Here is a 17,102-nt window from a genome sequence, read left to right on the forward strand (position 1 = left end):
CAGACCAGGTGGGGGAGAAAGCCAGCCCATAAGAAGGCAGGCCAGAGCATCCCAGAGAGAAGGGGCAGAGAGGCTCTCCTCGGATGGCCGGCAGTGCGTTCCCACAGGCCCCGGCAGGGCAGGCGGGACTTCCTGTGTGGCAGCATCTGGTCATGGCCTTCGGAGCACAAGCCCCTCTGCAGTCCTGGGGAAGGGGAATGAGGACAAAGTTTGTGCTCTAGTATTTCTGCCAGGACTTCCGGCCTGACTGTAAGTCTGGCAACCCCTCCCAGAACCCCATGTCTTTATGGCACATGGAGGGACTTGGACCCAGAATGTCCAAGGACCTCAGCTTCGGGGCTCAACTTCCTCCCCAGGACTATTTCACAGTCTGTGATACTCCCGCACTGTCCTGGGCTGCAGCTTAACTGCCCCGGGGGCTTTGGAGTCAGAGCTGGCCAGATCCGGCCCCCTCTGCGTGGTCGTGTGACCTGGACTGACCTCTGAAGGTTCATCCACCTCTGTGAGATGTGGAAAAGCCCACTTTACTGAGTTGTCATGATGACTAAGTGCCATCATGGGGCACAGGTAACAGTCCCGAGTACTTAGGTGTTCAATAAATATGACTTTTTTTTTACTTTGCTAGAGAGTGCATGCACTCACCAGAGAAAGAGAGACATTACATGAGAGAGGGAGAGGGGCCGGCAAGTGGTGTGGTGGTTAAAGGTGCTGCATTCCCACATAGCTGACTGTGGTTCGAGTCCCGGACCTGACAGCTTGCTTTCTCACTTTCTCTCTCTGTCCCTCTCTGGTCAAATTGAAACAAACAAATGAATAAATAAATAAAGTTAAATGGGATAATTCTTAAAAACAACAACAACAACAAAAAAAAAACAAGAGAGAAAGTACGCACCACCCCCCCACACCCCCCCTGGAGTGTGACCACACTGCAATCCCTTTTCCTCCATCTCTCATCCTGTTGGGATTTTGGACACGCACCAACATACACCTGGCAAGTTTTTCAAGCCACCAAGGCAGAGAGCTGAGCCATGTTGGGTGTGAGGGATCCAGGCCCCTTAACCGCTAGGCTATGGGCCCAGCCCTCCATCTGCCACTGTCATTTCTTCCTTTGCTCCTCCTCCAAGGTGGCCAAGTTCTCTTGATGCCCCTCGGAGCCTCCCCTGGCTCTTCTCCAAGCCCAGTGCCATTCCACAGCACCCGACTCCAGGACTCAGCAGGCCCTAGCAGCTTACACACTGACCATGGTGGCGGCTCCTCCACTGGGTGTGCTTGGGGGTGTAGCTGGAGGGCCTGCGATGCACGTGCACGGCCCATCTGATCCCCCTCACAGACCTGCTCCAACAGGTCTTTCTACCCCTGTTGTGCAGATGAGGGAAGCCGGCATGGAGGGAGTAGATAGAGCTTGACCCACGTCTGTGCACCAACTGCCTTTCCCCGCTTCCTCTGCTGTTCCAGGCTGGGCGCCATTACTGAGGCCGGGGATCTCCTGCCCAGCCTCTGCCAGTGTCCCGCTCACGGCCGTTCTCTCCACAGCACTCAGCTGTCTTTCTCCCCTCACCGTTTATGTGACCCATAGGCTGCCACCGTGCACCCTAGGGAGGAGCAGGGACAGTCCCGCCTCTAAGAAACTGCCAGGCTGGAAGGGCAGCAGGTCCAGCCAAGAGCAGAGCTGACTGTGGTGCAGGCAGAAGGGCCAGCAGGGCTTTGTGGAGGGCTTCCCCGAGGAAGCAGAGCTAGATCCAGCCCTGTACTCAGAAGCGTGGATCAGGACAGTGGAGGGTGCCCTCCGCACAAACATCAGAGCAGAGGAGAAGGGTCTTGCAATCATGCAGAGGAACAAACCCTGTTGTTGCTCATTAGCCCCGAAACTTGGGCAAGCTGTCTAGCCTCTCTGAGCTTCAGTTTCCTCGCCTGTAACAAGGAGAAACGCGCTGCTAGGGCAGAGCTGTGAGGACTGTAGTAAAATGCGTGGCGTCTATCGATGTGATGTGGGTACGTACGCACTTACTACTAGACGAGTTCCTCACCACCATCATCAACATCTTTAGATTATTGCGAGGAGTCAGGTGTACTGGGGATGAGGGGAGCTGGGCAGGGAGGTGCCCTGAATTTCAGCTCCCATCTGCCCCACCCCACTCTGGGCCCCGGCCTCCAGGTCTCTAAAAGGAGCCAGTCTGTCGAGTGGACCAACTCTGGGCCGCACTGGCCGTAATGCTTTGGTTCTCCTAGCCCAGGCCTTGGTGAACCAGGAGGGCTGTTCTCCCGCCAACCTCCAAAGGGCCCTTGGGGCCCTTCGTCTCCTGCTGTGATGCTCAGAGTGGTCTCCTAGCAGCAGGGATGAGTTTCACCCCACCCCTCGGGATGCGCCGCTCAGAGCAGCGGGGGGAGCCTGTCTGCACAGAGAGCTGACCTCTGCCAGTGGGGACGGCAGCGGGTGCTGCTGATGGCAGAGATGGCAGCTGCGCCTCTGGTAGTTATCGTTATGAGTATTACTGCTGCCAGGTTTTCTATATTCTGCCACTTCTATTTTTAAAAGAATTATTTATTAAAATTTATTTTTTTATTATTATTTTAAAATTTTCTATGGGGCACATGCACTCACTAGAGAGAGAGTGGGGTGGGGGGCGGGGGGGGTGAGAAAGCAAGCCGCCAGGTCCAGGACTCAAACTATGATCGGTCATGTGGGAGTCCAATGCCCTAATCACCATGCCACCTATTGGCCCCATCCTGCCATTTCTATTGTAGTCAGGTTTTTTGTTTGTTTGTTTGTTTGTTTTTTTAAAGGTTTTTGCTATAAGGCACATGCACTCGCCAGAAAGACATAGAGACAGAAAATGAGAAATCACCCCCCAGAGGGATGGCCACGCCACAATCCCTTCTCCTCCATTCTCCTCTCGGGATCCTGGGCAAGCACGACCAGCTGTCTAGCATGAGTTTAGGCCACTGGGTCCGGGACTCGAATCGTGATCAACTACATGGGAGTCCAGTGACATAGCCATTATGCCATCTGCTGGTGCCTATAGTCAGTTTTTTAAACTGCCAGAGAGCACATGTTCTCACCAGAGAGAGTCAGACAGAGAGAGAGGGAGAAAGCACCACCCGTGGAGCATGGCCACACAGCAATCCATTCTCTTCCATCTCTCCCTCCGGTTAGGGCTCTAGGCACGCACACGCACACACACACATGCACACACACAAAGACTATTCTCAAGCAGCCAGGGCTGGGGTTCAAACCATGGTCAACCACGTGGGATCCAGCTCTCCTAACCACTAAGCTCCAGGACTGGCCCCTGCTACTTATACTTTCAGAAGCATCTCTGAGGTTGGCGCTTTGCCTGGGCCTTCCAGATGCCCCAAGAACATTACTACCACCTTTCCTGGGGGAGGAAACTGTGAATTTCAGCGTGACAGTGACTTGTGCAAAGTCTCACCAAAAGTTAGGGATGCACTGGGACTCGAGCTTGGTTCTCCCCTCCCTGCCAAGTACAAAACTCCCCTCAGTGCCATCTGGAACATCAGCACTGAAGGATCTTGGAGACAGGAACACCTGAACCAATTCCTCTGTGTACAGATGGGAAAGGGAGGCACAGAAAGGAGGATGGGCTCCCCTGCAACCCACACACAGCAGGCTTCCAGGCTGGAGGCATGCCAGCCACACTGTGCCCAAGGATCTTGCCTCTGATGGCCCACAGGGGCTTGTGGAGGACTCAGGCCCTTAGCAGGCCAGGCCTGGGCCAAGGTGAGAGCTGGCACTTCACTCCAACTCTGCACTGATCTGTGGGATAGAGTCCTCATCCCTTTCTGTGCCTTGGCTTCCCCAAGGGAAGAGCAGGCGGTGCTCGTAATGCTGATTTCTCAGTGCTCCCCATCCTTCAGAGAGCTGCTTCTAGCTCTGAGCAAGGGAGAGCTTGTTTAGGTCTCCAAAAGTCCTTGAGCCCTGACTTCCTGTGTGTCAGTAAAAATCAGGAGGCAGGTGAGTCTTGTCTCTGAAGTTGGTCATGGCCCCTTTCCAACCCTTTCCTAAAAGCATGAGAGCTTCCTGTGCCTCCACCTCCCAGCAATGGGTAATGTGCAACCTCCAGTGGGGAGACCATTTCTGTCTGCAGACTCAGGGAGATGGGCTGAGACAGACAGAGACTGCTTGGTCCAGAGAACCAAGCTCACAGAGTTAGCAATCTCAGAGGGCCATGGCCCAAAACATGAAGATGTCCCTGGCTGTGTCAACAGATGAATGATCAAAGTAGGGAGGTGGAAGCAGCCCAGGGAAGGGAAATGGGAAGCTCCGGTCAGAGTCAGAGCCCCTTCCGTCAAGGATCACCTGCTTGATACCCAACCTGGTCCTTTCTGCTTTCTTCCAGGGCCAGGTCCCCACAGACCCACCTGCCATGCTGTGCTGTTGGGCCGACAGTGCCTCTTCGCAGATTCTAAGGTTCCGTACACGGTTGGTCCTCAGACATCAAGCTCCACCAGTAGGCTCTGGCCCAGGGACTCTCATTCCCACCACAGTCTGCAGATGGCCCTCCTGCTGCCTTTCAGTTCCCCAGATTCCTGCTTGGAGAGTGCCTCATATACTGCTTGTTCTCACCCCCACCCCCACCCTCCCAATCCTCCTTAGGGGCCTGGAGAAGCCACTTGGAAAATTAGATCTGTTCAGACCCCACAGCTCCAGGGAGCCACATGCAGGAAAAAGAGTGGAGAAAGGGGTGAGTAGGAGGAGAAAGAAAGAGGGAGAGAAACAAGAGGGAGAGAGAGGGCAAGGGGAATGCCTTCAGCACCCTGGACAGCCCAAGACCTGGCTGGGCTCCCAGGAGGAAGGGAGACGGGGCCAGCACTGAGAAACCAGCATTACTGAGTGCCCCCTATGTGTCAAGCCCTGTACTGCACACTGTTCATGCAACCCACTGAGACAGGTACTGCTATTACGCTTACTTTACAGATAAAGAAAGTATGGCCCAGAGAGGTTAGGTCATCTGACCAAAGACACAGAGCTAGCAAGTGGCAGGGTTGACTGTGAGTCTCAGCCTCTGCCCGTCACACCACATGGAATCTCTGAGAATTAGAATGCAGGTGTTTCAAGTTCCCCATCTGGGTGGACGGTTAGGTGGAGGTAGAAACCTCAGTCCAGTGCACTTCCAGCCCTCCACCCTCTGCCCACTTTCTCCCCCCCACAAGTGAAATCAACTTTCACTGAGTGTTTTGGACATTGGCTACATGTTGGGGAGACACACACACACACACACACACACAACCTTTACAAAACCTCTGAGGTGGGCATTGTGTCTTCTTTCTTCACATTGCTTTATTCAGTCAACAAATGTTTACTGAGCTGTCACTTCATGGTTCTTCAAGGGCAAGCCAGAGCCCTACTCCCTTTCCACTCCTCAACCCCTCAACCCCTATCTGTCTTTTTTCTCCTGCTCCGCTCCGTGTTTCAGGAACTGTTCTAGACACCTGAGAGACATTGACAAACAAACAGACAAAACAAAGAGTTTTTCCCCTTGCAGCACTTACCTTCTAGCAGGGGTTGGAAGGAGTGTGATTCCATGAACAACAAAGATGGCGAGTAGATTTATTGGTATTGTATTATTATTATTATTTTGGAGAGGTTTTGGCTATAGGGTGCGTGCGCTTGCCTAAAAGACAGAGAGAGACAGAGAGGCAGAAAGCGAGAAATCACCCCCTGGGGGGATGGCTACTCTGCAATCCCTTCTCCTCCATTCTCCTCTTGGGATCTTGAGTACCTGGCATGAGTTTAAGCCACCAGGTCTGTGACTCGAACCGCAGTCGACGACGTGGGAGTTCAACGATATAGCCATTATGCCAACTGCTGGTTCCGATTTATTGGTATTTTAAAAGTTAGAAAGTGATAGAAACAAAAAGTAAAGAATTATAAGTAAATATAATTCCTTATGTTTTCCATACCACTACACAATCTGTTTTTTTAAAGAATGATTTATTATTATTTTTAAAATTTTCTATAGGGCATATGCACTCATTGGAGAGAGACAGGGTGGGGGTGGTGAGAAAGTAGGCTTCCAGGTCTGGGACTCGAACTGTGATTGACCATGTGGGAGTCCAGTCCATTAACCAACCAACACTATACAGTCTTTACCATTATAATTTCAGTGGTCAGAGACTGGGTGAGTGGATGTGCTACTGCCTTTGGTTGGAGATTTTTATCTAGTGTAATCTTGTTCTGAAAGAATCCTGGGGCCTTTGTTGATGTGGCCTCTCGGATCCCTCCCCCGACCTTCCTACTGATAAGACTCCTTGAAGCAGGGTGGTGGAGGGACAAGAGATGGAGGGCATTCTGTAACGCAGGGCAAATCCCGAAAACTTCACTTCCCAGCATCCCTTGCCACTAGCTTCTAGCTGGATTCAGCCTATAGGAGACACTGGCAGGAGCCCAGAGGAAAGTTTAATCCCTAAGACAAAAGAATCACCCTCTCTGTTTTTGACAGTGTCCCAGGGATGGCTGAGTCTCCTGCCTGGTCTGGGTTTTCAGATACTCCTCCCTACGTGGCCCCAAGTGTTAGGCCCTGGTATCACTGCCTCCTTCCTTCCTTCCTTCTTTCCTTCCTTCCTTCCTTCCTCCCTCCCTCCCTCCGTTCCTTTCTTCCTTCCTCCCTCCCTCTCTTCCTTCCTTCCTTCCTTCTTTCCTTCCTTTGTCCCTCCAGCCTGGAGGTGGTAGAGGCCCCTTGCTTCTCCCTCCTTTGATCTGCCAGTGTGAACTGGCTCATAACCTGATACCTCTGTGATCACTCTCTTACCCGATTTCCCACGGTGGGACTGTGGGCGAGGGTTCGGATTTCCAGAGCTCACCCTGACTGTATACTCCACATCTGAGCTGTTTGCAACTTCTTGTGAGAAATTCCTTCATGAATGTCATGCTTTTGTCCTCTTTTGAATTTTTTCATTATGATAAAACCTCAGGATTAGCCATACTGGGTCAAAGATTATGAACATTGCTAAGGCTCTTGTTACATGTTGCTTAGATTCTTGAGGCCATAAATGATCGCTGGGGACAGCTTTTGAATGGAAAGAACAATTCATTATTATCTGAGGGCAGTTAAGCCGAGGCTGGTATAGCAACCAGAGAGGATGCTGGGATTTACAGCCCTTGGTTAAAGTCCTCAGCCCATAATTCACTCTCTGAGTGACCCTGGGCAAGTCATTTTGCCTCTCCGGGCTTTGGTTTCCCTATCTATAAACAGAGATTTTATTGTACATGTCTCTTCACAGGGCAGCTGAGATTAGAACCCTACGAACCATCATCATTGTCTCCACTACTGAGCACTTGACGAGAGGTAAACACTGATTGGGTGATTGATTGCAGAGAGTGCCCAGTGCCCTAGAGTCCCACAGGAAAGAGGATGTTTAAATAAAGGGAAGATTGTGTCAGTCAGATCCCAGCAGGAAGCAGGTGGCATGGGTGGATTAGAGTCATTTATTTACAAAAGGCTCATAGGATGTGTGGGGTTGTTGTAACCTGGGATTGCCACCATGAGGCCCACAGAGATAAGGGTAGGGGTAGGAGTAGAGACCCTCAGTTGAGGGATACAGTTAGCCTGCGACAAACCCCTGGGGAGGCAGCAATGGCAACAAATACCCTGACCTCACTTTTCCCTCCTTTGATCTGCCAGGGCTATCCCTGGCCAAACCCAAACAGACCTCAACAGGCACAAAGGTCTGATGATATTTCATTCAAGTCAAGCTCCCAGGTAAGTGGGCTCAGCAGGGAAGGGCAGAAAGATATCTGATGGGTGAAGGGAAGATACCTGGTACAGTCCACCCCTTGGCTTCTTATCATCCAGTTGTGTTCTCTAACCAGAGAAAAGTTTAGTCCCTAAGACGAAGGACTCGCACAGTCCCATCAGCTACTCTATTAGCAAAGTGGTGTCAATTCACCTTACCACCACTTGGAACCCATGACATAGCACCACCTCCTATCAGAAAGTGGGTACAAAAGAAACAATGGAACACATGGCTGGCTGATTGCTATTGGGTTGCCCATTTGCCATTGACCAGGATTGCTGGACAGAGGAGTGCTAAGGGGCTCCCCAGTTACTATACTGGGTTCTAGTCAGAACCCTCCTTGCCTCTATCTGGAGACCACAACCAAATGTCTTTGGATAATCAGGACCCACTGTTGGGCTCATGTAGTAATTCCCTTCTCTACGTGTTGATTAAAAGTTAGGAGAAGGTCAAAATGGCCCAGGGGTAGTTTAGTTTTCAATTCATCAGAGCAATCACTGCACTCCCTGCAGAAGCCATTTCTTCTCTGTGACCTACGTGCTCTGAAATAGAGCCCAATGTCCTAGGCACAAGGTGATGGGAGATGAGGCGAAACTGTGAGCCCACTGCTTCCGCTCTGCCGTAGGAGCGTGCTTGCCCGGTCAGAGGCAATGCTGGGCTGCCCACCATAGTAATAGATGGACGACACTCTTATGAGACTATGGACCATGGTTCTGGAGATAGCACGTAGGCAAGAAAAGCAAATTTACACACAGTTACAGTTCTATCTCTGTGAGTCGAAAAAGTGCTGCTTTTTCTATGGGGGAGAGATCAGATACAATCAGCCTGCAACAGGCAGCTGGCTGGTCCCCCGGAAAGGGTGCCAGTCTGTGCGCTCGGCATGGCCTCCCCTGGTGGCAGGCTGGGCCCTGAGCTGTGGCAGGCATCAAATGGGCCTCGGTGAGTGGAGTCCACGTTGTCGGACTCACGTGTGCCTCTATTCTGGCTGCCAGGGCCACCTGGGCCTAGTGAACAAGCACCAGGGTGGCTGAGGAGGAAGCTGACAGACAGCTGCAGGTCATCCTGTCCACTCAGAACCAAGGGCTCCTACTGTCACAGATGGCTTCACACCCTATGGCTGTTCTGAGAGGCCCATCCACACACCTCATTAACACCAATTTTGTTTACACCAGCATGGTGGCCATCCAGACAGCCCATTATCAATTACCCATGAGTCAAAGCAAAGAAATGCCTCAGGCCATCTTCGTCTGCATGCAGATGTACCCACTGAGGTCCTGCCCGCTGGACAGTCCCCTTCACGCTAGTATTTCAGGAGCAGCCTTGAGGGATGCATACACAGCTGCTGTCCTTTCCTGGCTGGTGCCAGAACGCCCTGTTACCCACCCATGAATGAAGCCCATACTTCCCCTTCCACACTAGCCAGTGATAAGAAACTCCCCGTGAGCTCAGGGATGTGGGAAGGAGAAGAGCTGAAACAGGAGCCTGAGCCGTCTGCTTGGTCTCATATCCGACTCTTCCCTTTTCCTGTGACTGCTCTTATGTAGGTTGAATCTTCCAGTTCGGTGGATTGGACAATGCCAGGTCCATTGTCAATGCTGGGAACTCGATCACTTGGTCACGGTCAAACATCCAGTCATTACCAGGACTAGGACCAAATCAGAAGCTGCTTTTCAAGAGGATAAAAGTCCATGGAAAATAATGCAGCTTTACTCCCAAGTCCTCGGGGTCTGTGTGTGATTCTCCTGTTGGGACTTTTAAGGGGCTCCAGGGGGCCCCCATATGCCACAGATACCGCTGGGTCTGCTGGGTCACAGCCCCAGGGACAGGAGCTCGCATGAATCTGCTGCACAAACCCTTCTTGTTCTCAGCTCTACGCAACACCAGCAGCTCTCTGAGCTACATGACTTGGGTTAGGGCCACACACTCGATGTTGGTGGCGTATGTTGCCGCCAAATCCAAACAGGCTCACCAGGTACTGTGCCCCTTTCTATATGATGGGGGGACGAGGCACCACGACTTGTCCCTCACAGGACCAAGGGATCTCCCAATGTGGTTCCAGACCAACTGACCCCTAAGAGCTTCACCAATGTGACAGCCCTCTGAATTTCTGCAAGGTGTACCTCCCTCTCTCTGGTGTGTATGCCATCGAGGAGGCCGGCTACCTCCTAAACACTGGGTCCAATTAGCAAAATGACATCACTTTAACCAACCAGCGTGACGGGATATCAGGCTGGCCCAAGGTCCCCATGAGCTCTATTATGACACAGAACCGGAGAGGTGGCGTGGCTCTGGGGACAACACAGTAAAGCCTTATCCTTGTGCTGCCAACCACTTTTGATTTTCCTTCCTGATGAGAATGAGCAAGAAGACATTTGCCAGGGCAGCGGCCACAAACCAGGTGTCGGGGGCCATGCTTGCTTGATCCAGGAGAGGATAGTTGGAAAGGCAGTGCCCCTTGGCATTGCTTCTGATTAAGTTTGTGGGGATGGTCTTCTATTACTCTCCAGGACACATCCAGATCTCACACCACTCTAAATGCAAGTCAAACGGAGATGGGATAGGAACGCTTATCCCTGTATCTCCCAGATCTTTCATGTGGGAACTAATTTCTGCAATTCCCTGGAGGATATGGTATTGCTGTTGCTGTACCTTCTCTATAAACATGTTCTCTCAAACTGTAAGAAGCAGCCAGTGCCTCCACGACCTCTAACCAGTATTGTCACCCTAGGGGCTAAGTGCCATGGCAACTTGATGTCCAAAACCGGGCCTTCCAACCTGCATCCGTGTTGCTAATTTCACCCTGCTACTTCCTTCCAACCTACTTCCTTCCAACCTGCATCCATGGAACGAAACCATCTTGTGCTACTACCAAGGATAATTTGCTTGTGTCCCATTTCCCCCAGCAAAGAGACAAGACTCTCATTGTATTGCCCAAATACTGGACCAAGCCACCTCCAATATCCTGATTGGAGGGTCTATCTCCTAGGGCCACTCCTGGTACTAGTCTGGGTCCCAGCAGAAACTGGGAATGTGATGGTTAATTTTAGGGGTCAGTTTGACAGGATGAAGGAATATCCAGAGAACTAGAAAAGGATTAGGTCACTCTGAATCTTTCTCCACTCTCACCAACATGCTCATGTGAAGGGTGGCAGAGAAAGAAATTAAGATGAGCCACACTGGAAAGGAGGAAATCAAGTGATCTGTTGGCAGGTGACATGATCACATGTATACAGAAAAGCCTTTAAAAATAACCCATCACCAAAACGCGAGAAATAGTCAACATCACAACCATCAGGGAAATGGAAACCAAAGCTTCATGAACTATCACCTCACCTCTGGGAGAACGACTGACATAAAAACAAAAACAGAACGAAACAAAGCGTAACAAGTGTGGCGTAATTGTGGAGAAAGGGGAACGTCAGGAACTGTCGGTGAGAATGTCAATTAGTGCACCCTTTATGGAGAACAGTGTGGTGGTTCCTCAGAATACTGAAAATAGAACAGACTGCCTTAAGACCCAGCAATCCCACTACTGGGTATATACCCAAAGGAAAGGGAGTCAACGTGTTGAAGAGATCTCTGTGAATATAGCACTATTCACGATAACTAAGATAAGGAATTAACCTAAGTGCCCCAAAACTGATGACTGGATAAAGAAAACGTGGTACAGATACACATCAGATGTTTTTTCACCCACATAAAGGATAAAATCCTGTCAATAGTGACAATATGAACAAAACCAGAAGGAATTATGGTAAATGAAGTTAGCCAGGCACTGAAATACAAATATCATATTTCCTCACTCACTAGTATAAGCTAAAAAGTCTGAGAGCTTAGAAGGAGTGCAGAGACCAGCAGTTGGTGTAATGGCTATGTCGCTGGACTCCCACATAGTCAACCACGGTTTGACTCCCGGCCCTGGTGGCTTACACTCATGCCGGGCACGTGTGCGTGCGTGCCCAAGATCCCGAGAGGAGAATGGAGGAGAAAGGATTGCAGCGTGGCCACCCCCCCTGGGGGGTGATTTCTCGCTTTCTGTCTCTCTGTCTCTCTCTGTCTGTCTGGCGAGCGCACGCGCCCTATAGTGAAAACCTCTCAAAAAAAAAAAAAGTGGGGAGTGCAACAGTGGCTAACAGAAGCTGAGAAGGGGGGGAAGAGATAAGGAAAACTGGATTAGTGGATACAAGAGAGTAAGTAGATAGGTGGAATGAGTGCTATAATACCGAAGACCAACGATAGTTGGAGATAGTTCAATGTATTTCTCAAACTAGCTAGAAGAGAGGATTTTAAATGCTCACAAATAATCGTAATGTCTGAGAGAATAAATTTATTGCCCTACTTTCTTCTTATATTATATATATGTGTGTGTATATATATAACATATATATATGTATGTATTTAGTGAAAAATCACACTTGGGCCAGTCCTGTAGCCTAATGGTTCAAGGAGCCAGATCCCACATGGCTACCCATGATTCAAATTCTAGCCCCTGTGGCTTGAGAAACATGCCAGGCACATGTGTGTGAGCCTAGAATCTCAACAAGACAGGAAAATGGAGAAGAAATCATGGCATGACCACACTTCCTGGGGAGGAGGATGTTTCCACCTTCTCCCTCGCTCTTTCTTTCTGTCTCTCTGATGAGGACCCGCATGCTCTGGTAATCCTTCAAAACACACACACATACACACACATACACACACATACACACATACACACACACACATACACACACATACACACACATACACACATACACACACACACATACACACACATACACACACATACACACATACACACACACACATACACACACATACACACACATACACACACACACACATACACACACACACACTATGCCCTATAAATATGTACAACTATTATATGCCAGTTAATGTTATAATAAAAAAGAAAGTCACAGACTAAGTAATTTATGATGAACAGAAATTTTACTTGGTTCCTAATTCTGGGGGCTGGGAAGTCTGAGATCGAGGGGTTTCTATCGTGATATGGTGGGGGGAACCATGTGGCAATAGAAAGGATCCACCGTGAGAAAAAGAAGTAAAGGGGACACGCTTGTCCTTCCTTTAGGAACCCACTCTAGTGAGAGCAGCACTAACTCTCATAAAGGCAGAACCCCACGACTAAACCACCTCAAGGTCCCACCTACCAACATCTTTCCACTGGGGACCGTTTCTGACTCATGAACTGGGGGGATACATTTGAACAATAGCAGGGTACAGAGGCGGATGGATGAGAGGTACTAGATGGATGAGTAGACAGATGAGCAAAGGGAAGGATGATGACAGACAGAGGGTAAAGAAATAAACGCCTTTTATTAAATATTTTGCGAGACTGACCCAGGTGAGAAGTTCCAGGTTCATGTCCAGGGAGATCCCTGAACATGCTGGGCATATGCATACTGTGATCCTGGGCTGGCTGAAGCTGGGATGGATTGTGGCATCAAGACCCTGTTGGAGGAAAAGCTAAAAACTTTTCCACTAAAAACTGGTACTAGACAAGGCTGCCCCCATTCTCCATTGCTTTTTAATATAGTGCTGGCAGTCTTAGCTAATGCAACCAGAAAAGAGAACAATATTAAAGGCATTCAAACAGGCAAAGAAGAATTGAAAAATATCTTTATTCGCAGATGACATGATGGTATACTTAGAAGACCCAAAGGTTTCCATGAAAAACTTCTCAAAGTAATAAATGAATACAGTAAAGTGACAGGATACAAAATCAACATCCAGAAATCTATAGCATTTCTATGTATGAACGAGTTGAACGAAGTAGAGCTGAAAAAAGGAATCCCTTTTACCATAGCCACAAAATGTATAAGATACCTAGAAATAAACCTAACTAAGGAAGTCAAAGACCTTTACAAAGAAAACTATGAAAATCTTAAAAAATACATTGAAAATTACACAAAAATGTGTAAGGACATTCCATGTTCTTGGATTGGAAAAATTAACATAATCAAGATGGCAATTCTACCCAAATTAATCTACATATTTGACACAGTTCCAATCAAAATACCAGGGATATTCTTCACAGATCTAGAAAAGACAATCATAGAATTTGTCTGGAATCATAAAAGACCTCACATTGCCAAAGCAATCCTGAGCAAGAAGAGTAGCGTGGGTGGCATATCACTCCCTTACCTCAAGACATGCTATAAAGCCGTGATAATCAAAACAGCATGGTATTGGCATAAAAGCGGACAAGTGGACCAATGGAGTAGAATGGAGACCCCAGAAACAAACCCCACAGCTTACAGCCAACTAATTTTTGACAAAGGAAACAAGTCAATCCACTAAAATTAACATAATCAAGATGGCAATTCTACCCAAATTAATCTACATATTTAACACAGTTCCAATCAAAATACCAGGGATATTCTTCACAGATCTAGAAAAGACAATCATAGAATTTGTCTGGAATCATAAAAGACCTCACATTGCCAAAGCAATCCTGAGCAAGAAGAGTAGCGTGGGTGGCATATCACTCCCTTACCTCAAGACATGCTATAAAGCCGTGATAATCAAAACAGCATGGTATTGGCATAAAAGCGGACAAGTGGACCAATGGAGTAGAATGGAGACCCCAGAAACAAACCCCACAGCTTACAGCCAACTAATTTTTGACAAAGGAAACAAGTCAATCCACTGGGAAAGGGAAAACCTCTTTAGTAAATGGCGCTGTAAACCTAGGTATCCACCTGCAGGAAGATGAAATTGAACGCCCCATCTTTCACCATTAACAAAAGTCAACTCAAAGTGGATCAAAGATCTGAATCTGAGACCTCAGACTGTAAAACTGCTATTGGAAAATACTGGGGAAACTCTGAGAGATATTGGGGTAGGCAAAGACTTCTTAAATAAGACTCCCAAAGGACAGGCAATAATCCCTAAAATAGACAAGTGGGACTATATTAGATTAAGAAGTTTCTGCATAGGACACAGTAACAAGTGTGAACCGACAACCCTCAGAATGGGAGAATATTTTTGTAAAATATGCTTCAGACAAGGGACTGACACCCACAATACACAGGGAACTCAAGCGGCTTACTTGAAAAAAAAAATGATTAACCCAATTAGAAGATGGGAAAATGAGCTGAACAAAAATCTCTCTAAGGAAGACATGAAGAGCCAAAAAGCATATGAGGAAGTGCTCAACATCCCTCATCATAAGGGAGATGCAGATTAAAACCACAATGAGATACCACCTAACCCCTGTCAGAATGGCCAAGATTAAAAATACAAAAAGGGGTAAGTGTTGGCGGGGATGTGGTGAAAGGGGAACCCTCCTACACTGTTGGTGGGAATGTAAACTGGTTCAGCCACTGTGGAGAACAATATGGAGGTTCCTCAAAGATCTACAAATAGAACTACCATTTGATCCAGCAATCCCACTTCTGGGTCTCTACCCAAAGGACAGGAGAACCACTCAGTCAGAAAAGCGCTTGCACATCCATGTTTATTGCAGCATTATTCATGATCACTAAGACATGGAACCAACGCAAATGTCCACAAACAAATGAATGGATTGAAAAAGTGTGGTACATATACTCTACGAATACTACTCAGCCATAAAAAAACAACAGGACCCTGGCATTTGACAGAAAATGGTCAGATATGGAGGATCTATTGCCTAGTGAAGCAAGCCAGGATGTGAAAGAAAGATATTGTATGTATCCACTGAATATATACCGACTATCCGCACTCTGTGGTAGAGAGCGAAATACTGCAGGGCATAAAAGCAGTACAAATAGTTATGGGTGCTGAAGACAGTGTGGGACGGGGCAGGGGGAGAAGAGACGAGTACAGAGAAGGATAGTAAGAGAACAGATAGAGACACATGGCATTAGGGGGACACAGATATGGTTTATTACCTGTTGATGATGACGTGTATAGTATTCTCAACTGGACTGGTCTGAGAAGTATTTCATGTTGGGTAAATTTTTTTACAAGCAAAAAGATATATAGTGATTGAATGTTTAAAAAATAATGAGAATAATAATAATAATAATCTGGAAAAAAGTGATGAAAAGCTATTTGATGGTGGTTATGTGGATAGTAATGTCTTTGGCTTGACTAATATGGAAGGTATTCCTTCTGGAAAAAGCAATGTAATACACTGTAAAGATATATGTGATTCAATGTAATATAAACAAGATTATGATAATAAATTTTTAGACATTAGCAAAAAACCCCACTGAGATAGAGCTAAAACAAAAAAAGACCCTGTCAGGATGCCATCTACTGTCTCTCTCACTCACTCATGGAATGAATAAATAAATAAAAGCCTCTCTGAAAAAGACCTCTTTATACCGTGTGGCCCAGACTGGTAGTTTAGCCTTTGCCCAGCAGAGGGCACCACGGCACCAACAATCATCCTGTGCTGGCGTTCCCTGCTGTCAGAAGCCTCCTGCAGGAAGGCACCTGTAGCCGAAATGGGCCCAAGGCCTGGCCCGTAGCCGGTTGAAAGCTTTGGCCGGTGAAAGGCTCAAGATGAGGAAGGCCAACTGAGAGTCCATGGAGTGCAGGAGTCAGAGGGAAAAGCACGGGCTCAGAGACAAACCCAGCAGCCACCTCCTGTAGCAGGGGCTTCAGAGAGTACTTTCCACGCCAGAGGCTGCCCGGTGCCTTCATTTTTTTTTTTCTTAGAGACATTTTTGCTATAGAGTGTGTGTCCACTCACCAGAGCGACAGAGAGACACAGCCCCCACCCCCAGGGGGGATGGCCACGTCACAAGCCCTTCCCTCCATTCTCCTCTCAGGGTTTTGGCCACGCATGCACATACACCTGGTGTGAATTTCAATCAGAGACACATGTAGAAAGTGAGAAATCACCCTCCCCGCTAGGGGGGATGGCCACGTCACAAGCCCTTCCCTCCATTCTCCTCTCAGGGTTTTGGCCACGCATGCACATACACCTGGTGTGAATTTCAATCTGCTGGGTCTGAGACCGAAACCATGGTTGACTACGTGGGAGTCCAGTAACCATTATGCTGTCCGCTGGTCCACCCCCTGCCCCCGCTCCTGTTCCGTCTTATAAAATGAGGAAATAAGTATACCTTTGGGGCTTGTGTGAGGATCACATGAGAAGCAGTGCGGGGTGCTCGGGGTGCTGAACGCCTGATACTTTCAGGTGAGGCAGCGGGGGCTCAGAGAGGCTCGTCCTACTTACCCAGGCCCCCCAGCAAGTACGAGGTGGAAAGTAAAGAAGGCCTCTGAGGAGTCTAATGAGATTTCAGTGAGAGCAGAGAAAAACCTGTTAGAATAGACGTGGTTCCTGGGGACTACAGGCATGTTTTTGGAGAGAGGGGCTGCTCTGAGAT

The 17,102-nt window shown here is 48.4% G+C and overlaps 1 protein-coding gene across 1 annotated transcript in view; it reads right to left on the bottom strand.

Moving 5' to 3' along the window:
* Positions 1-16,298, bottom strand: part of LOC102494681 (olfactory guanylyl cyclase GC-D) — a 67,452-nt gene extending 51,154 nt beyond the window's left edge. The window contains exons 1-2 of the mRNA XM_006141152.1: positions 16,204-16,298; positions 4,381-4,424 (exon numbers count right to left, since the gene is read on the bottom strand). Coding sequence (XP_006141214.1) covers positions 4,381-4,424; positions 16,204-16,298 — 139 coding nt within the window. The remainder of the gene's footprint in view (positions 1-4,380; positions 4,425-16,203) is intronic.
* Positions 16,299-17,102: the final 804 nt, after the last annotated feature.

The sequence above is a fragment of the Tupaia chinensis genome, unplaced genomic scaffold (genome assembly GCF_000334495.1).
Source record: "Tupaia chinensis unplaced genomic scaffold, TupChi_1.0 Scaffold000047_1, whole genome shotgun sequence".
NCBI lineage: Eukaryota > Metazoa > Chordata > Mammalia > Scandentia > Tupaiidae > Tupaia > Tupaia belangeri.